This window comes from Microcaecilia unicolor, chromosome 6, assembly GCF_901765095.1.
Source record: "Microcaecilia unicolor chromosome 6, aMicUni1.1, whole genome shotgun sequence".
NCBI lineage: Eukaryota > Metazoa > Chordata > Amphibia > Gymnophiona > Siphonopidae > Microcaecilia > Microcaecilia unicolor.
Window position 1 is genome coordinate 305825988 of NC_044036.1, and position 23744 is coordinate 305849731.

General features: G+C 45.6%; 1 protein-coding gene across 1 annotated transcript in view; it reads right to left on the minus strand.

Annotated features, from left to right (window-relative positions):
• The window catches only part of LOC115473271 (CMT1A duplicated region transcript 1 protein-like), a 48248-nt gene extending 25650 nt beyond the window's left edge, over positions 1 to 22598 (minus strand). The window contains exons 1-6 of the mRNA XM_030208086.1: positions 21911 to 22598; positions 11680 to 11880; positions 10653 to 10862; positions 9391 to 9518; positions 6065 to 6187; positions 3110 to 3213 (exon numbers count right to left, since the gene is read on the minus strand). Coding sequence (XP_030063946.1) covers positions 3110 to 3213; positions 6065 to 6187; positions 9391 to 9518; positions 10653 to 10862; positions 11680 to 11880; positions 21911 to 22427 — 1283 coding nt within the window. The 5' untranslated portion in view covers positions 22428 to 22598. The remainder of the gene's footprint in view (positions 1 to 3109; positions 3214 to 6064; positions 6188 to 9390; positions 9519 to 10652; positions 10863 to 11679; positions 11881 to 21910) is intronic.
• Positions 22599 to 23744: the final 1146 nt, after the last annotated feature.

Sequence of the window (23744 nt, forward strand, 5' to 3'; positions counted from 1 at the left end):
TTTATAGAATAAGCCTAAATTTCCACGTGATTTATAGAATACACCAAGTGCCTGTCTGCACAACTCAGTGGCGTAGCTATGTGGGGCCAGGGGGGCCTGGGCCCCCGTAGATTTGGCCCTGGACCCCCCCCTGCCGATGACCCGTCCAACCCCCCTCCCGCCGCCAACCCGCTGTTGCCATCGCCTGCCTTTGCTGGCGGAGGACCTCAACCCCCGCCAGCCGAGGTCCTCTTCTTCTCGCAAAAGGCTTCCTTCTGTTTCTGACGTCCTGCACGTCAGAAACAGAAGGAAGCCTTTTGCGAGAAGAAAAGGACCTCGGCTGGCGGGGGTTGGAGTCACCCACCAGCAAAGGTAGGCGACGGCGGGTTGGCGGCGGGAGGGGAGGGTCTACATGCATCAGGCTATAGAATATGCTTAGACAGTTCTGCGTGTAAATTCTAATTAATGCCAATTAATGTCAATAATTGCTTAATTGGCCATTATCAGTGCTGATTGGCATGAAGTGGAGGAGTAGCCTAGTGGTTAGTGCAGCGGACTTTGATCCTGGGGAACTGTGTTCAATTTCCACTGCAGCTCCTTGTGACTCTGGGCAAGTCACTTAACCCTCCATTGCCCCTGGTACAAATAAGTACCTGAATATATGTAAACCACTTTGAATGTAGTTGCAAAAACCACAGAAAGGCAGTATATCAAGTCCAATCCCCTCCCCCTCCCTGTTTTCTAATTAAGTTGCACATGCAAATATAGAATACGACTGTATTTGCATGCACAACTTAAGTTACACTTATTAGAATCCAGGGGATAATGTATAGATTACTATAAATTAAGCACAATCTCCTAGATGTGAGCATTTACACCACCCTCTCTTGCTGGCATATTTGCTTTCACCTAAATATATATGTGCGTATAAACCCAGTTATGCTAATATTCTATAAAGAAAAGTAAGCACCTGTAACAGCAGACAGGGGTGTAGCTAAGTGGGGCCACGGGGGCATGGGCCCCCACAAATTATGCCCTGGCCCCCCTACATTTGACACCCCCCCCCCCCCCCCCCCCCCCCCCCCCCCCCCACCGATCCCCACCAGCCGAAGAGTCTTCTTCAGTGCAGGTCGACTCCGGCACCTTCGTTGTGTGATCATCTGTTTCTGACGCCTTACATCCTGAACAGGGCTACATGCATGGTGCAGGACGTAAGGCGTCAGAAACAGATGATCACACAACGAAGGCACTGGAGTCGACCAGTGCTGAAACTTTTCGGCTGGCAGGGATTGGGGATCCCCGCCAGCAAACAAGGTACCTGATGCGGCAGCGGCGGGGAGGGCGGGCAGCGGTTTTGCAGTTGCGGTGGCAGGGGGGGGCCAAAGTGGCAGGGACGGGGAGGTGGCTAAACGGTGCCCCCCACCTCGAGCTCTGCCCCCCCCCCCCCTCCCACCAAGGTCTGGCTACGCCCCTCACAGCAGATAAGCACTGTTAACCCCATTTAATCTGGCCAGTTTACATCATGGGAATAAGCCATAATCCTCAGTTGAATTCTCTCTATTTTTTTTTGTAATTTCATTACTTTACAACCAGGGATCCTCTGTGCTTATCTCATGCTTTCCCAAATCTGTCTCCACCAACTCTACTGGGAGTTTGTTCTATGCATCCATCACTCTTTCTGTAAAAAAACTATTTTCTGACACCCCCCTCCTGAACTGCATTCTGTGACCTCTGAAAAAGTTTGTTTCTTTATGCAGTTCCCCTGTTTCCTCTCGCCTCTTCTAGAATGTACAAATCTAGGTGCCCTTTTATTAAGCTGTGGTAAAAAGGGGCCCTGCGCTAGTGGCGGGGACCATTCTTGCCGCACGCCGAGGCTCTTTTTACCGCAGCGGGTAAAAAGGCTGAAAAAAAAAAGACGTGACCATGTGGTAAAACCGATCTTACCGCGTGGCCATGCGGGGGGAGAGGGAGCACTTAGTGCACGGCGCTGCCAGGTAACCCCCCGTGGAAATATTTTTTTGAATACTTCCGCTAGCACTGGAAATGCCGCACGCTGGGGATGTAACTACCGCTGGCGCCTAAATTGGTCCGGCGGTAGCTCCAGTTTGGCGTGTGGTAAGCCCGCAGTGTGCTTACCGCCACTTAGTAAAAGGGCCTCTTGGGTCCTTGAACCATAATTTGGTGTGGTCCCTGGCCCAGCACCTCCTCTCTCTTAATTTCATTTCAGAGGTATAGCTGAAAAATGGACACAATACTCCCATCTATGTGAAGCCATACTAGTGCCCATTTCCCTCTGCACCATGATATTCATTTCAGTCTAGGAAGAGAGTGCTGTTACACAGGCCACTTTGGCACTGCTGTCACAGGAAGAACTAGAAAGATTTGTTCCTGTGCCACAACCGAGGTCTGAAAAGTCTTGACCTGTACAGAAGAGAAAATTACCCATGTTGCCTAGAACAGCAGGAAAACCAGAGGAAAGAAGAGAGTTTGTGATATTTACAGGATTTACTTATTATTTAACATACTTCTAACCCACCCATCTCCAACTCTGAGTGGGACAGAATAATTGCTCCCTCCCATGTCGAGCCATGAGGGCCTGAGCCCCCCCCCCCCCCCAAATTTCCTCTGGGCCCCTGGTTTTGCTGGTGGGGGTCCCCAACCCCCACCAGCTGAAGCCTTGTCCAGCGCCGGTCTCCGGCGCCACCGCGTTGCCTGCCCTGTTCTGTCTTCCCCTCATGTCCAGCACGCTCCTCTTAGTGAAACTGAGCATGCTCAATTTCACTGAAAGGAGAATGCAGGACATGAGGAGCAGGGCAGGCAATATAGTAGCGCCGGAGACCGGGGACCCCAGCCAGCCAAGGTATTTGCTGAGGCAGTGGGTGGGAAGCGGCGGGGCAGCAGACCAAAATGAGACCCCCCCCCCACCTCAGGCTCTGGCCCCTCCAACCACGAGGTCTCACTACACCTCTGCTCCCATGTCCAGCTAAAACTGACTACAGCCTTTTTAGCAAGATATATGGATTGTAGTTACCCTATATTTTACAATTCGATTATTTCTGACTACATTGTAAATCTGTCTTAAAAGTAAGAATAAACCAGCTGCATAAAAGAAGCTTAAAAAGGTCCATACTGGTGTGTAAGAACAAGAACATTGTATGATCCGCAGTATAGATTCCTTTCTTCCAGAAGGACGGTATCCGTGTGCAAACCAAAATACGCCTCTTCCAGGTTATCCTTTCAGAAGAGAAAAAGAAAGGGCCATTAACACACCTGACTCTTGTGCCTAGCCCACAGCTTCCAAACCTGGCCCTGGAGACCCCACTGCCAGTCAGATGTGAGTATCCACAATAAAAACACAGTGATGTGCATTCATATAATGCATTTGGCACATTAGTGCTCCTTAAAAGTTTAGTATGTGCTTACAACCTAAGTTCAAATCTTACATTTATATTTCTGTCAGGTAGCCAGTCTCTGGCCAACTCAGTCATCCGTCCACTTTAAGTCAGTAAATGAGTCCCCAGCCTTAGCTATGGGGTAAAGATGACTAGGGAGGACAATGGCGCAAACCACCCTGCTAAAAGTCTACCAAGAAGCCTACACAAGTGGCAGCCCCCCATTAATTGTTCACAATGTGGTACTTGCATAAAGAGGATTACCTTTACCTTTACTTTTAAATTGATTTAATACATGTTAACCTGCAAATTAACATGAATTAAAACATTCTACTGCATGTTAAAGTTTTATTAGAATAAATGTGTCAAACAAAATAGGAAAAATACCTAAAAGTCTAAAACAAAATCCAAAACTCACCCAAAAACGAACCAAAAATGTTTTACATGTACATAAGTACTGGATAGCTTGGAGACCCACTACATTCAAAGTATAGATCTGTAATATTCATGTCATAGTCATTTCCATTCAGTTCACCAGTGTGGGTTTCATTTTTTGCCCTTTACCCTCCAGTGTATGGTCAGGTTGTTTTGTATGCAATGCACTGTACGCCGGGTGCAAAGAACAGACAATCAAAAAACTCCAAACTGCCCGGAATACAGCCGCCAGATTCATATTTGGAAAAACTAAATATGAAAGTGCAAAACCACTAAGAGAGAAACTTCACTGGCTTCCACTGAAGGAACGCATTGCGTTCAAGACCTGCATAATTGTACACAAAATCATTCATGCAGACGCCCCAATCTACATGCTAAACCTCGTGGACCTACCGCTCAGAAATGCCACAAGATCATCTCGCAAATTTCTTAGCCTACACTACCCCAGCTGCAAAAGACTGAAGTACAAACTGATGCATGCCACTACCTTCTCGTACATGAGCACGCAGTTATGGAATGCATTACCCACAGACTTGAAAGCAATCAACGAAACAACTATCTTTCGAAAATTGTTGAAAACATTCCTCTTCAACAAGGCCTACAATGAGCACCCACAACCTCATTAAGTCACCTCGCCACCCCTCTCAACTATGAAAGCTTACCTTATACAGCTATCCTATTCACTCCCTCCCTTCTTCCCTCTTCCCTTTCTTGATCGCTACACACTACTAACTGTATCTGATATCCTGATATGACAATGTCAACAAATCTATGTAAGCCACATTGAGCCTGCAAATAGGTGGGGGAATGTGGGATACAAATGCAATGCAATGCAATAAAATAAATAAATAAATAAAAAGATTATATTTTAGGGCTTCTCAAACTTTGTTTTATGGTCAGAAAGTATCGATCTTTCCGGATGTTACAAAACAGACCCAAGATAGAAGAAAAGCTTTTTTGGCCTTTAGTAAAGAAACCCTAGAAATAGGGGCCTCTTACTATTTAAACTATCCTTGCAAATGTGTGGTAAAATATTTAGGCTTAAAATATGTTTTTTTTTCTTCCAGAACAATTAAGAGTATTCATAGACTCTAAACGAGTGACATAGGAAGCAGGATAATATCCAATAGATTTGAGAAGAAGAAGTTAAGATGGACAGGAATAGCGTGTTAAGCTTATTCTTATTAGTTTTGATTGATATATATGTTTAAATGGAATATGATGTTTGTCTGATTTTCAGATACAAGAGTATAACTTGTAATGATTTAAGTTAAAAAAAAATTGCCCTCATATTTTAAACTTGAAACTACATATAGAAAAATAAAAAGAGAGACATTACAACAGATAAGGACCATACAGCCTATCTACTCTGCCCACCCACACCAACCATTAAGCTCAACAATCCTTTCTTCCTCAGAGACTCTCCGTGTTTCTCCCATGCTTTCTTAGATACAGACACTGTTCTTGTGTTCTTGTCTCCACCACCTCCACTGGGAGGCCATTCCAATCATTACCCTTTCCTCAGATTAATCCCAAGTCTACCCCCTTTCTCCCTCATCTTATGATCTCTCATTCCAGTGCTTCATTGAAAGAGGCCTGCCTCCCAGTGGCAAATCTTTACAAGGTTCTTGCACCCCTGTCCCCTCAGTGTGGATATCAGAGTGAGGCTTGGAGTGCAGTGAAACACCAGAATGAGATTTGAAATACACCAAGAGTGCTATTGGAGCACCAGAATGAGGTTTGAAGTTCCCTGAGAGAAGCTACTGGAGCACAAGAATGAGGATTCGAATACACACAGATAGGCAGCTGGAGAGCTAGTGGTTAGTGCAGTGGACTTTGATCCTGGGGAACTGAGTTCAAGTCTCACTGCAGCTCCTTGTGACTCTGGGCAAGTCACTTAACCCTCCATTGGCCCTGATACAAAATAAGTACCTGAATATATGTAAACCGCTTTGAATGTAGTTGCAAAAAAACTCAGAAAGGCAGTATATCAAGTCCCATTTCCCTTTCCCTTCCCTATACCACTGTCACCTTCTGTACCTTGCACATACTAGCAGCTACCACGAATCACTTTACAAATAATTTAAGGTTATTATGTGCAAAAGCCTTTAAATTGATCCCATGCAGGTCCCCTCACCTGCCCAGAGCAGCCATTTTTTAATCGGTATCACAAGATAGCTGACATGCACTGGATCTGATCAGATCATATTAGTTCTGATGTTATGGATAAAATGAAACATGGACCCAGCTGCACTCACCAACTTCCTAAGCCGATACTTCTCTGCGGGATTTGGGATGAGGTCCCCATCCTCGGAAACCACTGGAAATGTGATTTTTCGGATCTTGGCGTAGGAAGGACTCACACCTTTCGGTGACGTGCCCTAAATGAGGAAAGCCAATGGGATCAGCTTCATTGCTGGAGATGCAGAAATGAGAAACAAACAGCAGACAGTATGATAATCCTGACCTTAGCAGTAATGGTGGAGAAGGAAGGAGTGAGTACAGCAGCCACTGAGAAATGAACAGCACTACAACCTTGAATTAATCGTCATAATAGTTGGGGGGAGGAAGGAGTGGGCACAGCAGCCTCTAGGCCACAGTGTAGAGCAGGTAGAAATGGTTAAAAAAAAATCTGTCCGAACCCGTAAGACTCATGTAGTCGATCACAAAATTCTGTTATCCTCCAACCTTCTGATCAACAGAATTCAAGTATAACATATGAGGCTCTTGTACTCAAGCGCGTTAAGCACTGAACACACGGTTAACATGGCGTTAACTGCTACTGCAGAGCTGCGTTAAAGGGCTTTGCAGTTAGCGCAGAGTAAACTGTGCGTTTAAGTGCTTCTTGTGCCAGGAGAGTGGGCATGGAGGGCATTTGTCAGTTATGTCAGTTACTGCATTCTAAAGAGGAGGAGCTAAGTTCTTATGTATTAGCCAGGAGCAGGTATCAAGCCTAGAGAATGACACAGGGACAAAGTTTGTCTCCATCCCCAGCCCATCCCCGCAGATTCTGTCTCCGTTCCCACCCCGCAGGCCCTGTCTCCATCCCCGCCCCATCCCTGCAGGTTCTGTCCCTGCCCCGTCCCCATGGGCTCTGTCCTCATCTGCAGAAGCCTCGAACACTTATGATTTTATATTTAAATCTTTTTATTAAAATATAAAAAGGAACAATATGCTGTGCAACTGTTGTATATAAATTACAAATAGACAACAATAATAACAATGAGCAGTGGAGGAGTGGCCTAGTGGTTAGAGTGGTGGACTTTGGTCCTGGGGAACTGGGTTTGATTCCCACTGCAGGCACAGGCAGCTCCTTGTGACTCTGGGCAAGTCACTTAACCCTCCATTGCCCCATGTAAGCCGCATTGAGCCTGCCATGAGTGGGAAAGCGCAGGGTACAAATGTAATATAAATAAATAAATAATAACCCTCCTTCCCACCACCACCCTCTACCCTTCCAACCCCAACAATAGGTGATTTCTACTACACCAAGGAATCCTAATTCACACTGTTAAAATGTCCAGGGGTATAAAATACAACCCGTTCTATATGCCCTAGAGGGGAAAAATATGCCCTATAAAGAACTGTTATGTTTTTTTAATCTGTGGATAAATAAGAAGTCATCAACAATCTCAGGATTCAATCTAGCTCTCCTGTCTTCCATAGTCCTTCCTGGAATAGAAGTTGTCTTCTTAGAAGATGTGCTGGTAGCAGGATGTACAGGATCTCCCATGCAAAGTTTGCTAGTGGTGGCCAGTATGTTTGCTTGATTTCCAAAAAATCAAAATATCTTTTTAGGCATCACTTAAGCATAAATAACAGTCCAGTTCATTCAAAGTAGAAAATGACACGGGGACAAAGTTTGTCCCCTGTCCCCGTCCCTGTGGGCTCTGTCCCCATCCCCGCCCCATCCTCGTGGGATCTGTCCCCGCCCTGTCCCCGCAAGCTCTGTCCCCGTCCCCATCCCCACGGTTACTGCGGTTCCCCGTCCCCATGTCATTCTCTAATCAAGCCTCCTTCTTTGCCAATATTCCATAAGATGACTACTAGGGATAGAACTATCTATAATTGGTAAAGGTCCAGATCTCTGGAATAAATTGCCTAAGGATACTAGAAATATTACCTGTTATATCACTTTTAGAAAGGCGCTCAAAATTATTCTCTCAATATCTGAATGCTTCTTTAGTTTGATATTTGTTATTTAAGGGGTCCTTTAACTAAGCTGCGGTAAAAAATGGCCTATGGTAGTCTGGATGCGTGAAATTGGCACGCGCTGGGCCATTTTTTTTTTACTGCGGCTGGGGAAAAAGGGCTGTTTCTATTGGGGCAGTAAATGACTGTGTGCTAAAATTAAAAGTAGCGAGTGGCTATTTACTGCCTGAGCCCTTACCGCCACCCATTGACCTATCGGTAAGGGCTCATGCGCTACTCATGCAGTAATCATTCAACAGGCACCAATGTGGCCACACTGCCGATTACCGCTGGGAATGCCCCCCACAATAGAAAATAGAAAAATATTTTCTACCGCGGGAAACAGTGTGCGCCAACTTCAAAATTACCACTGGGTGCCCACGCTACCCCGGTGGTAGTGTCGATTTGAAGCCTGCTATCCCCACGTTAGCCCTACCACTGCTTAGTAAAAGGACCTGTTTTTATTTTGTATTTCAATGGATTTTTTTGTTCCATTATTCACTTTGATATTGTAATCCGCCTTGAGTCCTTGTGGGTAAAGCGGACTAGAAATGACTGTATTAGATCAGATTTAACTGAATGTTAATGTACAAAATGCAATAAGACAATTTGAACACTCCTAACGGTTAACACGTTACAATTTGTAGCTACCAGGGGTTAAAGTCCAGCGTTAACCCGTGGTAACGGCAAATATTACCGCAGTTTACTGGAAGGGCCCATATGTCTCAGATCCCTCCACCCAAATTCTTAAGTTGTGGGTTTTTTAATCATTAACACAATAAAAAATGTAAATTAAAGAAAAAACACCAACTGCAGCATGTATCAAGCTAACAATTACAGATATTAAAATGAAGTTCAATTATAGCAGTTTGTAATGGGAAGCATTTGGGGGTTCCGTGACTAGTCTTTACTCTTTTACTGAACTTTTCCAACCAGTATTACAACAGTACCTTCCGACATCAGTTCACAACACCATAATCAAACCTATGTCTAGCCTGTCATTATGCCAGTGGTTCCCAAACCTGGTCCTGGAGGCACCCCAGCCAGTCCACGTTTTCTGGATACCCACAATGAATATTCACGGGAGAAATTTCCATACACTGTCTCCACTGCACGCAAATCTCTCTCATGAATATTCATTGTGGGTATCCTGAAAACCTGACTGGCTGGGTGGAGTGCCTTCAGGACCAGGTTTAGGAGCAACAGCATTATGCTATTTTTATAGAAACATATTATAACACCATTGCAAACGTTTCTCTCTCTACCAACACCGAGGCCCCATCTTTCCTCAAAGTAAAATAAAATGCTGAAAACCAGTCAACAGATGTTAAAAATCACCTTGTCAGCCTTCCCCCAAGCAAGCAAGCCGTTCCTGCGGTATGCCTGACAGTACCTGGAGAATCATGGCCTCATTCTGAACTGCAATTTGGACTTCCTTCTCCTTCTGGATTTCTTCCCCCAGGTAACGCCAGTGCAGACATACATGTAGGCAAACAGACAGGGAGTCCTTATCCAGGAGTCCTAGAAGAATGGAAGCAAAAAAGGGGAGACGCTGACTCTTAGCCCAAACATGCTGATCTAAGGTACCATTGCAGGTATGGAGTTCTGCCTTCCTTAAGAAAAGCAGGACTGCTTCTCTAGGTGTGCAGTGGAGGTAACCACCAGGACTAGATCAGTTGTTTTGGCAAAGTTGACCTGGGTGAGATCCTTTTGCATCCTTGACAGACATTTAGTGGTTAGGGTGGTGGACTTTGGTCCTGGGGAACTGAGGAACTGAGTTCGATTCCCACTTCAGGCACAGGCAGCTCCTTGTGACTCTGGACAAGTCACTTAACCCTCCACTGCCCCATGTAAGCCACATTGAGCCTGCCATGAGTGGGAAAGCGCAGGGTACAAATGTAACAAAAATAAAATAGATACTATTGGAGATTCTACATGGAATGTTGCTACTATTTGAGATTCTGTTGCTACTATTCGAGATTCTACATGGAATGTTGCTATTCCACTAGCAACATTCCATGTAGAAGGCCGCGCAGGCTTCTGTTTCTGTGAGTCTGAAGCAGAAGCCTGTGCGGCCACATTGGTGATCTGCAAGGGCCGACTTCTACATGGAATGTTGCTAGTGGAATAGCAACATTCCATGTAGAATCTCAAATAGTAGCAACAGTGGAGGAGTGGCCTAGTGGTTAGGGTGGTGGACTTTGGTCCTGAGGAACTGAGTTCAATTCCTGGCACAGGCAGCTCCTTGTGACTCTGGGCAAGTCACTTAACCCTCCATTGCCCCATGTAAGCCGCATTAAGCCTGCCATGCGTGGGGTACAAATGTAACAAAAATAAATAAATAACTAAGGTTTTAAAACCTTAGCTCATATTGACACACACATGACCTTGTGTCTGTGATAATCACTTCAAGTGTAGTTTAGTTTCTTTGTTATTTGACTCATACCTACCACTTTTCTCAAACAACTGCATGAAGCTGGTAAACAATTCATTAAAACCAAATAAATAATACCAAACAAACAAATCAACAATAAAAGTAGACAACAAACACTTGCCTTCAATATAGCAAAAGGAAAATTATATAGGGAGAAGGAAAAACAGACAGGCAATCCTATCTCCTAACTGCTGTACCATTGTACATCACTCAGTTCTTACCCAGAATGTACTTTGACAGGTGAACAGGCAGGCAGCGGATGAAGTCCTTAAACTGGCTGAGTCCTGATGATGACTGATATGATGTTGGAACGAGCATTAGAGCCGGCTCATCTGGAGGGTCTGGGTAATCATCCACCGGTTCTTTCTTCTCATCCAAGTAGCGCTTTATCGCTTGTACCCAGAGGTTCTTGGACCTGGAGGTGCCTGAAACTTCAAAACCAGCTGGTAACAGTTGAATCCATCGCCAAAGCTTCAAATGATTAACCTCTCAAGGCTTTCTTTCCTGGCGATTTTGTTCCTAGTGTCATATTAATTTAGAGTTGTGGATTGAGTTGTGAAACCTAAGCATCTTGGTTCAGATCGCTACACAACCAGGGGTCCCAGCTTAAATCATCTCTTACCTCTTAAATGCCACTTTATAAAGTCTTTGGGTTCCATGTATTTGCAGGCTATACAGTTTCTGGGTTGTTTTACATATGGTCAGTTTCTTAGTAAAAATCACTGTGATGTCACAATTATTTCTCAATAATGGTGGATTGTTCAGCTCTGGCAGTATTTTCTCTACATGACATCATGAAGTTCAAATTATCATCTACATATCTGATGATGCCAATGGAAATCCAGTATAACAAATCATCAAAGACATGGACACAGGTAAAAAGAACTATAGTACAGTCTCGATTTTCCAACATAAACAAGGCTGACCCATTGTCGGATAGCTGAAAAGTCAGATAATACAGAAAATATTGCATAAACCTCTCAAACAATGCACAAAGAAAGGCACAGAGGTCCCAATTTTCAAAAATTGTTCTAAAACAAAAAATTTTTAATAGAAATAAATTCAATGACATCACCAGGAGGGGGGGTGGTCTATCAGATATGCCCAATTGTCAGATTACCAAAGGTCGGATAATCAAGACTGTACTCTATTCCAAAATGAATTTCACAGTCTGCTATTACAATGCTGTGGGAAGGAGCACATTTGCTTTGCATATAAACATTTCTTAACTTGACTTCATTACCGTACCTGAAATCCTGGTCTCCTCTTTTCCACTGGAGGTTTCACTTGAGGCTGAGGTGGACAGTTTCTCATAGACCATGTCAGACGTCAATGCTTTGTTCTCTGGGCATGTCTGAACCAGCAGCTCCAGCTCTGGGTGCTCTTCCGACCGCAAGGCGTAATGAGAAACTGGGATTGAAACGCCATTATCTTCCATCTTATCCTTTGCTGAAATGAAAGTGTATAAAATTGGCATTTCTTTCATGCAGAATCTCAGTATACTTCACAATCAGACACTGCCGGTTGTGGGTCATGGAATCATAGTCAATAATGACAGATGGCAAACCATGATGAGAAATAATTAAATGTTAGCTATACAGACAAATTAATAAAGAATGATATTATTGTTCGTTGGCAGGGCCACCGAGAGACTGAGCCGGGCCTGGGGCAGGGGCAAATTCGTCTGAGCCACCAAGAGACTGAATGGGGCCTGGGTAAAAATCGTCATCTCTGCCGCCGCCGCCCCCCCCCAAAAAAAAAAAAATCATCATCGCCACCGCCCCCCTTCCTCCCACCCGAAGTACCTTAGCTGGCTCCACCAGCTGCAGGCAGTGTGGCTCCTTCCTCTGCCCGGCATTGCCTTCCCCTATGGCTGCTTTCCTCAGGTCGTCCATGCTCAGTCTCAAAACTGAGCATGCATGGCCTGAAGGCCCAGCAGCTAATACGCAGGCAATGCAAGGGTGGAACCGGCACCGGAATTTTCTCTCTCCTGCTCCTGTCGGGACGCGATCACCCGGGTCCTGTCAGGAGTAGGAGAGAGAGAGAGACCCCGGCGCTGGGCCCCCCGTGAAGGCACGGGCCCAGGGAATTTTGCCCCCCTTCCCCCCCTCTCAGCGTCTATGTTCCTTGGTTTAAGTATAGTCAGTTCTTCACCCACTAATAAGTGTATAATGGAGTCCTAAATGTCCCTGTTCTTGTATGTATTTATTTTCAATTTATTTTAAAATTTATATCCCACTTTATACAAAGTAGGTTACAAACTACACACACAAAAACATACAAAACCATCAAACCAATCTCATCCATTAAAGAAAATGAACATTAAAGAGAAGTACAAATTCCCAGCATTTCAATTAATCAACTTTCTAAAAAAGCTTTCATAAAACAACATGTATTTAGTAATTTTTTTAATTGATAAACTGAAGTACAACATCTAAGATATCCAGGGAGACTATTCCATAAAAAGGGGCAGCAACAGAAAAAGCCCGATTACGTCTCTCCATAAAACGGCATGTAATAGCATTGGGAGCACAAAGCTGATAAGTTGAAAAGAAAAATCCGTAAGTAATTATTAAGATAGACATGAAAAAATCCACTGCGTATTTCTAGGATAAGCAGCATAAAACCTGTTTTACTCTTCTGGGATCTTGCCAGCTACTTGTGACCTGGATTGTCTACTGTTGGAAACAGGATACTGGGCTTGATGGACCTTCGGTCTGTCCCAGTATTGCAAAGCTTATGTTCTAAAGTTCTACAGTTGGGTGCCTCGTTGTAGGTGGGCTGATGCAGCATGGGGAGCACCTGTTCTGCAATGGCATCTGGGCACCCAGATTTTGTTATAGAATACTAGCAGTTGAGCCCGTAAAAACGGGCTAGTAAAGGAAAGGGGGGGGTTGAAAGGCCCCCCCCCGATAGGTCGCCGCCGCCCCCCCCCCCCCCCCCCCGGAGTCCCCTCCGCCACCCCTCCACCCGGCCCGGGTACCTGGCTTCACTATTCAAACCGCTGGAACGTAGCACACAGCTCATCTGAGCTGCCGTCGGCCTTCTTCTCTGCGTGTGTTCCGCCCTCGTGTGACGCAACGTCGGCGAGGGCGGGACACAGGCAGGTAAGGAAGGCCAACGGCAGCTCAGATGAGCTGTGTGCTGCGTTCCGGCGGTTTGAATAGTGAAGCCAGGTACCCGGGCCGGGTGGAGGGTGGGTGGCGGCGGTGACTCCGGGTGGGTGGGGGGAGCGGTGGCGACGACGGTTCCCTCACTCGCAGGTGCGCAGGTTCCCTCTCTGTCACGCCCCCATCATCATGTATTGACGCGGGGGCGGGACAGAGAGGGTCTCTACTGCGCATTTGTGAGTGAGTACGCCTCTTGCCATTTATATGTTTGACTAGAATAAGTCGGCTTTGGCAAGCCTTACATCAAGTCAATGGATGGTGTAAATGGGTGAACCTTAATGCGACATGCATACGTGTAAATGTAGGTCTCGCTTATGCCCCACCCATCCCCTTCCCCTGTGAATGTCCCCCTTGCAACTTACACACTAACCCCAGGCAGGGCCGCCGAGAGACTAGGCCGGGCCCCCGACCCCGCCGCCCCCGAGGCCGCCGCACCGCCACCACCCCTCCACCCGCCCCCCTCCGTTCGTGACCGGGCCGGGCCCCCTGCATTGAAATCACAGCGCCTTTCACCTCCGTGTGAAAGCGCTGCAGGCAGCAGCAGAAAGATCGCCTCCCTTCGGGCCTCCTTCGCTCCATGTCCCACCCTCGCGGAAGTTATGTCAGACGAGGGTGGAACACAGGGAGGGAAGGAGACCCGAAGGGAGGTGATCTGCTGCTGCCTGCAGAGCTTTCACATGGAGGTGAGAGGCGCTGTGATTTTAATGCAGGGGGCCCGGCGGCAGACGGTCGACGACGGAGCCGAGGGCGAGCAGGTGGGACTGCGGCACCGGGTGCCCCCTTGGAGGCCTGGGCCCAGGGAATTTTGTCCCCCCTGCCCCCCCCCTCGGCGGCCCTGACCCCAGGATACTATATATGGCGCCTTAATGTCTGCACAGAAACGGAAGCATATTCTATAACAATGTGCGTAACTTAATTGCTTAACTAGTTAATCAGCGCTGTTAATTGGATGTTAACAAGCAATTATCAGCACTAATTGGCATTAAGATTTGCATGCACAACTTGCTAAGCATTGTTATAGAATACACCCACTCAACGCCTAATTTACGCATTGGGATTTAGACCAGGTTTTAGTTGGCATAATTGACAGTGACTAAATTTAGTCATTCGGAGCACACATTAAAATAATATTGTATTCTATAATGCACACCTAAATTAAAGCGTACTTTATAAAATACACTGATTTTCATGCGGAAATCAAGGTGCAATTTATAGAATCTAGCCCTAAGTGACATGTGCACCTACATTATAGAATAACACTTAACGTGCAGCTGCCATGTACACACTCAAGTGTACACTTACATGTGTAAGCCCCTGGTAAATTGAATTTGAGAAATTTCCTCATGGGATTACTAGACTGCTGTAGAATGGTCCAGAGTCACTGGGAAGGAGGGAGAGCAGGAATGGATGGGTGGGGGAGAGCCCATCCAAGAAGGAGGATTTGCAAAGAGTAACCGACAGAAGCAGGCTTATTTTTGAAAGAGAAGGACGCCCATCTTTCGACACAAATCGGAAGATGGGCGTCCTTCTCACAGGGTCGCCCAAATCGGCATAATTGAAAGCCGATGTTGGGTGTCTCCAACTGCTTTCCATCGCGGGGATGACCAAAGTTCCCGAGGGGGTGTTGGAGGCGTAGCAAAGGTGGGACTTGGGCATGCCTAACACATGGGCGTCCTCAACCCATAATCGAAAAAAGAAGGGCATCCCTGACGAGCACGTGGACGACTTTACTTGGTCCTTTTTTTGTTACGACCAAGCCACGAAAAGGTGCCCGAACTGACCAGATGACCACCGGAGGGAATAGGGGATGACCTCCCCTTACTCCTCCAGTGGTCACTAACCCCCTCCCACCCTCAAAAAAAATTATTTAAAAATATTTTTTGCCGGCCTCAAATGTCATACTCAGGTCCATCGCAGCAGTATGCAGGTCCCTGAAGCAGTTTTAGTGGGTGCAGTGCACTTCAGACAGGCAGACCCAGGCCCATCCCCCCCTACCTGTTACACTTGTGGTGGTAAATGTGAGCCCTCCAAAACCCACCAGAAACCCACTGTACCCACATCTAGGTGCCCCCCTTCACCCGTAAGGGCTATGGTAGTGGTGTACAGTTGGGTAGTGGTTTTTGGGGGGCTCAGCACCCAAGGTAAGGGAGCTATGCACCTGGGAGCAATTTCTGAAGTCAGTGCCCCCTAGGGTGCCTGGTTGATGTCCTGGCATGTGAGGGGGACCAGTGCACTACGAATGCTGGCTCCTCCCACGACCAAAGGAATACCCTTCACAGGGACGTCCTCTCAGAAAAACTTGGGCGTCCCTTTCGATTATGCCCCTCTAGGTGTCATAGTGGAGTGGAGCTGGAAAGTGATGGGTTTAGTGAGCACATAGTCTTTGGTTGCCTTCACCCCCGCCAGGACCCATGAGTAGAGGGGGTGTCCTGGATAGGTCCAATAATCTAAGGCTGAATAAAGAAGAGGTTTTGGCCAACAAAAGCATTAACTGGAGTGTGAGGAGTGCTCCGGGCAGGTATAAAGGGTTAACCCAGCCCAGGAGCAGAGCAGGAAAGAGCCTGTTTGGTACCAAAGGCAGCTCTGGAAATGCACCTCTGAAGGAAGGATAGACAGGGAGGTCTGGTTCGGAGTAGGTCCAGCAGCTGGATAAAACCCAGCAGGACAGCTTGCTGCAGAAAGCGCTGCAAGCACAGCCTTGGATTGTTCTGCCATAAAGGATGGGTATTGGAGAACTGGTGGTACTGTAGATATGTAAATACCCTCTAGGATTTATAAAGAGACTATCAACTAGGTAGATAAGGTATACACCAAGAGTTTGGACTGACATAAAAACCTCTTTCAGCAAAGTAGACTGTTCGGTTATAAAAGAAACTGTTTGATATTGACAAAGTATGAAGTTTGGATAGCTGTCTGTTGCAGCGTTCCAGTAAAGTCTGTATTGCATAAAATATGAATCCTGGAGTGGAGAGTTTCTTTGGAGTGCATGTGAAGTTACTTTACTCCTAGACTAATAGAAAATAATTACTAAAGTGGAGCTTAAAACCTTACGGCCTACCGCAGTGGCGTAGCAAGGAGGGCTGCCACCCGGGGCAGTTCACCGTTGCACCCCCCCCCAGGTGCAGCTCGATGGCACCCCCCCCCCCAACCCAGTACCTACCCTCCTCAGCTCCCTCCAACCAGCTGAGCACCCTACCTTTAAAGACATTTTGGAAGCGGCGGAGAGGCAGGCGCAGCGCCTCGTGCCTGCAAGTAAAAGAAGCGAGGATCGTCATCGGGCCTTCCCTCACGCTGTCTGTCCCACCCTTGCGGAAATAGGAAGTTGCGTCAGCGGAGGGCGGGACAGACAGCGTGAAGGAAGACCCGATGACGATCCTCGCTTCTTTTACTTGCAGGCGCGAGGCGCTGCGCCTGCCTCTCCACCGCTTCCAAAATGTCTTTAAAGGTAGGGTGCTCAGCTGGTTGGAGGGAGCTGAGGAGGGTAGGCACTGGGTAGGGGGAATGTCATCGTGCTGCACCCGGGGGGGAGGAGCTGGCAGGGAGCACCCCCTCCGAGCTGACACCCGTGGCGGACCGCCCCTCCCTTGCTACGCCACTGGCTTACCGGGATCAAGCCTGGCCTGGGCCTGCGCCCAGCTCAGTGTGTTCAAAACTTTTGTTTGTGGCCCCGGTTCGGGTACTGACCCGAAGAACTAGCTGGTGCCAGGAACTGTGTGGTGAGACCCGGGTTACACATGCATGGGTGGCAGTATTCTACAAAGATGAGCATGCAAATGGCACTTACATTTAGCCATTCTGATACAGAATGAGAGAGTAAAAGTTGCGTGTGAACCATTCCCTCCAGTCTCCTTGAGACCTTCCTGGCTTCATGCCTCAGCCCAAGGTACAACCTTTGACCCTACTGGTCAATTTCAGAGCCACTAGTCCTTTTGGCAATTGTTTTGCACACTGCCTCCATCTAGGACAAAATTCTCAATGTTGGGCTTAGAAAGCAAGCATTCCACACCTCTCTCTCTCTCAAGATGTTTCTGCAACTGCCAGAGTGAGGTTTATATATCACACATTAATGATCAAGTTAGTCTAGGTTGTTGACCATGGTTGAAGTATCTTGTTTCTCATCATTCGTCAGTCATCATCCGAAGCATAGCTGACCATTCCTCTGTTACGAGCTTAAACATTATTCAGTGTCATGCACTCCAGCTCACAGAGCAGGAGAACTAGGGAGAGCAAAATTCAATGAACCATATTGTATTATTATTATTCCCAAGGCACAGGGAGATAGGTCATTTTGAGATTATGTGAATGCTGAAGCCCAGCTCTGTACTATAACCATTATCATGTCATTATCATGTTGTTACTTTATCTTAAATATTGTTTGTGCCGTACTGGTATTTTTTTTTAACCCTAGGTTAAAAAATTTTAATTTTGCCCAATGTCCATTTTCAGTAAGAATTTTAAAATGATTCTGCGCACACCCAAAACCTGCACCTACACTACCGCAGGCCATTTTTCACCGCACCTTAGTAAAAGGGCTCCTTAGTGTTTAATATATGGTACTGCTTTCTTTTTGTGTATTCACCTCTGTGTGGTATTTTAATTTGCTGTTCTAACTACAAGGACAATATCTATTGGCAAATTATAGGGCTCATTTTCAAAAGAGAAAAAAAGATCTAAAAAGTGGCATGAAACAGCATTTGGACATTTTTCTCACAAAAACAACAAAATCAAAATTTTTAAACCTATTTTTCAGAAGTTTTTCTTTGCTTTGCGTCCAGATCTCAAGGCTGTGCTAAGGGCAGGATTTGGGCGTTCCTAAGACTTGGACATTTTTCAGCCATAATGGAACAAAACAAAACCGAAGGGGAACACCACACTTTTCATTGCAAATAGCATTCACTACATCATAAGGTCAGTAGAATTTAATTAGTGCTCACTTATTAATGCTTCATAAATGATTTTTTATGTCAAATATTTATATATACTTCTTTGAAGAGGAAGATCGTTTTATGCATAAATTTTATTGGTTGTTTACTCATTTATACAGTATATGTGTTCATATTTATACATCAGTTTGGTTGTTCATTTCTTTTTATATACATACTTTTATATGTTTGTATTTTTACACAATTATTTTAAACTTCTCCGTGTATGTATATATTTGCTTTGTCATTTTCATTTTCAATATTATGTGTTTATATTGTTCTTACTATATGTTTTGTAGACTGCTGCGGCAGGCACTCAAGTTCCGAAACACAGCTGCTGTGTTGAGTGGTTTTGATGTTTTGTAATAAAGACTCAATCATATATACGTCTCCCTCATTGTTTTGGGAAGAGCCAGCTCCCCCTGCTCCTCTTCTGTATTTTCAAAACAAAACTGCCCAGGACTAAATCTAAGAGGTTTTGAGCTAGACTTGTTTTTATAATGAATAAGGCACAAAAAGGTGCCCTAAATGACAACTGGAGGGAATGAGGGATGGCCTCCCCTTACTTCCCCAGTGGTCACCGAACCCCACCCCTCCAAAAAAAAGTGATTAAAAACATTACTTACCAGCCTCATATGTTATACTCAGGTCTATTAGAGCAGTATGCAAGTCCCTAGAGTAGTCTAGTGGTGGGTACCATGCACTGCAAATAGGTGGACCCAGGTATATACCTCCTCCTACCTGTTACACTTGTGGTGGAAACTGTGATTCCTCCAAAACTCACCAGAAACCCACTGTACCCACATATAGGTGCCCCCTTCACCATAAGGGCTATTGTAGTGGTATACAGTGGGGGGGGGGGGGGGCTCAGTAGACAAGATAAGGGAGTAATGGTGAAATGTATACCTGGGAGCATTTATTTGAATTCCACAGCAGTGCCCCCTAGAGTATCTCACTGCTCTCCTGGGATGTCTGGAGTCTAGTAAAAATGCTGGCCCCTCCTACATCCCAATGGCTTGATTTTCTATGTTTTTCATTTGGAAGTTTTTTGTTTTGGTTTGGTTTTTTTTTAATGGTCCCAAAAAGAAAACATGGAAAGCACAAAACCTTGTTCAAAATAGTATTTTGGAAATAAAATAGACATTTTTCTTTTTTTTTTTTTTTAATGACCTTCTTTCCTATTTGGATTTTGGCCATTTTGTGCAAAACATCCAAGGTTGGACTTAGATGTAATATCGGAAATGCCCCTCCAGATCACACTAATGAATAACTAAATACTCCCTTGCAACCTAGACTGGCCACTGTTTGACCCAGTATGACTCATGTACTTATGTCTCCCTCTGTTCTCTTTTCATACTCTGTCTGAGGCTGGTGGGCTGTGTGTACCCTCCCTCTGATTCAGGAAACTTTATTGGCATGTTGTGTATATGTGTTGCCAAAGTAATGCATAAATGGGTAATTATAAAAACATTTTTTAATGGTAAAATGTGTTTTGCAGTCAGAAATTGGTTCTTATAAAGTTGCACCTATAAATACACATGCAGTTGCAAAGTACACGCATAGCTTGTAAAATACAAATGTGCATGCATGCACGGATTTACACCTGCAGAGCAGGTAGCAGGGGTGGGAAGGCAACTTTTGGGGGTGGCAATTGCCCAGGGGAGTAGCCAGACCTCCGTGGGAGGGGGGGCCAGAGCCCAAGGTGGGGGGGCAATGTTTAACCACCTCCACTCACCACCGACCCCACCCCCCACTTTGGAAACCCCCCCCCCCCCCACTGCTACAACCGCAGCCCGCCCGCCACTTTGGACCGCCGCCGCAACCGCAAAATCCGCCGCCCGCCCCCACATCAGGTACCTTGTTTGCTGGCAGGGGTCCCCAATCCCCGCCAGCTGAAGAGTCTTCTTCAGCGACGGTCGACTCCGGCGCCTTCGTTGTGGGATCATCTGTTTCTGACGCCTTACATCCTGCACGGGGCTACATGCACGGTGCAGGACGTAAGGCGTCAGAAACAGGTGATCCCACAACGGAGGCGCCGGAGTCGACCGGCGCTGAAGAAAACTCTTCGACCGGCGGGGTTTGGGGACCCCTGCCAGCAAAGAAGGTACCTGATGGGGCGGGGGGTGGGCGGTGACGGCGGGGGTCAAATGTAGAGGGGGCCAGGGCGTAATCTGTGGGGGCCCATGCCCCCGTGGCCCCACGTAGCTACGCCCCTGCAATTGCCACCCTGTAGTGACGCTTATGCCCATAGCACACCTGGGGAGCAGCCACAGCACACCAGTTGAAACACACTGCCCTAGGTGTTGTGCCATTAAATACATGCCTATGTGTGAGTGTATTGCATCCCTGCAGTGGTTTCTGGATACTTATATATAACAGCACTTAGCCGTTTTATTGAATCATGTAGCAGTACACAAAAACTCAAAACAAGTAATCAAACCCAACCAGCACTGTGCACAATATAGAAAAAAAACTGGGTTTGAAAATAAAAATCCACATCTAGGTTACTTCAATATTTTTCACCATTACCTACCTCCTCACTATTCATTTATTACTTTATCTATTGATTTTGCAGGAAAAAGACTTCAGCCAGCTTCTTTACTGCTATTTAAAGGGAAAGGGAAATGGGACTTGCTATACCGTCTTTCTGAGGTTTTTGCAACTACATCTGCACTTCCCCAATTGTAGAGGATTAAAATACAAACTAATACACGCGTCCAGCTTTTCTTACATGAGCACACAGTTGTGGAACGCACTACCACTTAACTTAAGAACAATTTACGAATGAATTAACTTTCGTAAAACCCTGAAGACCTATCTCTTCAACAAGGCATACCACAATGATCAATGACTAGAACTGTAAATCATCATTACTCCACCTTATATTCTGTATGTTCTCTTACTATATCTACTTGCTTAACTCAAGAATTTCATCCATGCTCTCTAAGCAATCTAATTGTATCGTTCACCCTGGAATGGCGAATGCCATGACAGAACATTGTAAGCCACATTGAGCCTGCAAATAGGTGGGGAAATGTGGGATACAAATGCAACAAATAAATACATTCAAAGCGGTTTACATATATTCAGGTACTTATTTTGTACCAGGGGCTTATCGTTTGTCATTCATCAAACCAGAACCCCCCCTACCCCCCCCCCCCCCCCAATTTTTTTTCTTCTTTTTATCTTTAAAGCATTTTAAAAAATACTATTTTCTTTATGCAATTAAATTGCACGTGTAAATTGGGCACACGCCCAATTTTTTGTGTGTGTAATTTTGAGCGCCATATACAGAATTAGGGGGTATATTCACCACACCAGAACATAGTTACATTTTTCCCGTAAAGGGACTCTCTCTAATTAAATACAGTCTGGTCATTGTTTTACCTTCTGATTTGGCAGAGCTGGCATGTCTGTCTCTGACGAGGAGCACATGGATTAAATTAGCAGCGATTCGCAGCAGATCAGGATGGCACAGCCGCAGCAGCTGGAGGCTGTAATTAGCCTTTGTCCAGTAGGTGCCTTGTTTGAACCATTCCCACGTCTCCAGCATGGCTTGTGCCAGCATTTTTTTATCCAGAGCCCGATCAGAGCCGAACACGCCCAGGTCCTCTGGAAGGCCAGGATTAATTCTGGACCTGGAGTATGTGAAATCTTTGCCCAGGGTTGGCCGCAGCAGCCTCTCAGTGTAGGCCAGCAAGTCAGAGCTGTTGAACCTGTGCAGGATCCCAGTCACAAACTTTCTCTTGGATGTCTCCCCAGCCCTCTGGAACCATTCTTTGGTGAAAGAGACTTTTGAGGACAGGATGCAGGTTTCACAAGTTTCACAGAAGGGGATGGGAGAGCCTGCATTCACGCAGCGCAGGGCCGGAGCCCGGTCCAACCTGAACTCCAGACGTTCCATGCTGTGGATGTTGCAACAGTCGAGATCCAACACAACAATCCACTAGGATTGTCTTAAATCTCGATTTTTGAGAGACTGTGATTCATCTGTGCCTATACTTGGAATTAGGTGCTTGATGTCAGAAGGCAGATTACTAAAATCCAATTTTTTTTTATAGAAAAGGAAGCCATTTACTTCCACTCTCTTTAGTTTTCTGAAAGTAAACTATGTATAAAAAATAGATATATTTAAATAGATATCGAGAATTAAAGGCTTCCCGAAGCTCAATGACCCACATGCTCAGGGAAACCTGATTAAAATGATCCCTTGTCAAGTGAATTTTGTTGTTGGTAATTTAATAACACCATTTTCCTTTCTGAACACAATTTGCCAGACTTCTGCAGCAGAGATTGAGGCAGGCTGAAGAGGTGCTTTCTGCAAGGCTGCTGTTTGGTGATGAACTCCAAGGAAACACTGCAGGCTCTTACCACAAACCTCCTATATGATGCACCTGCTCCGGCCTCACATTTACTGTAAATATTCTAAGAGCTACACACACCTTCAACGTGAAAAGAAATGACCAAGCCAGGCTGGGAAAAGCTTCCTAATGCAGTGACGGTTGGTAGATATGGAGGAAGAAATCTTTCGAATAATATGTATCTATTATGATATTTCAAGCGGTATTCTGCTTAAAAATCATCCTTGCTTTCTTGGGGGGGGGGGGGGGGGGGTTCCCCCATTGCTATATTCCTAACCATATTGGAAGTCTAGTGTATTTGTTGAAAGAAGGAATAGTGTGTTACAAAATTAGATCCGATTCACACCCTTTGTTCTAAAACTATACACTCAGTGAATCTCACATGCACTCTCGCACCTACTGCGTATCTGCACTTGTACTTTTAATGAGAGGAAAAACCTCATACTACTGTGGCCCCACTTGGTTACCTTTAACCGGAAAAATAATACTGTTGGCTCACAGTGAAAAAGTAATGATGGGTGAAAAAAACCTCTCATTTGCCCCATCAATCGATTTGGTTAAGTAATCCAAAAACACTTATCTTTATGTGATCTGTGCTGTGTCAGTGCTTTGTTGCTCCCTGGATGTTCTGTGAGTGAGGTCCACGAAGCACTGACACAGTACAGATCACATAAAGATAAGTGGTTTTGGATTACTTAACCAAGGCCCAGATGCATCAACCAAACGTAAAAAAAATCTAAAACGTAAAAGTCCTTAAGGAATTTGAAAAAAACGAAGAATGCACCAAAAAAACAAGTCGCACATGTTCGGTGCGGTATTGAAAAGTACGATGTATTAAACATTCGTTAAAGTGGTGTAAT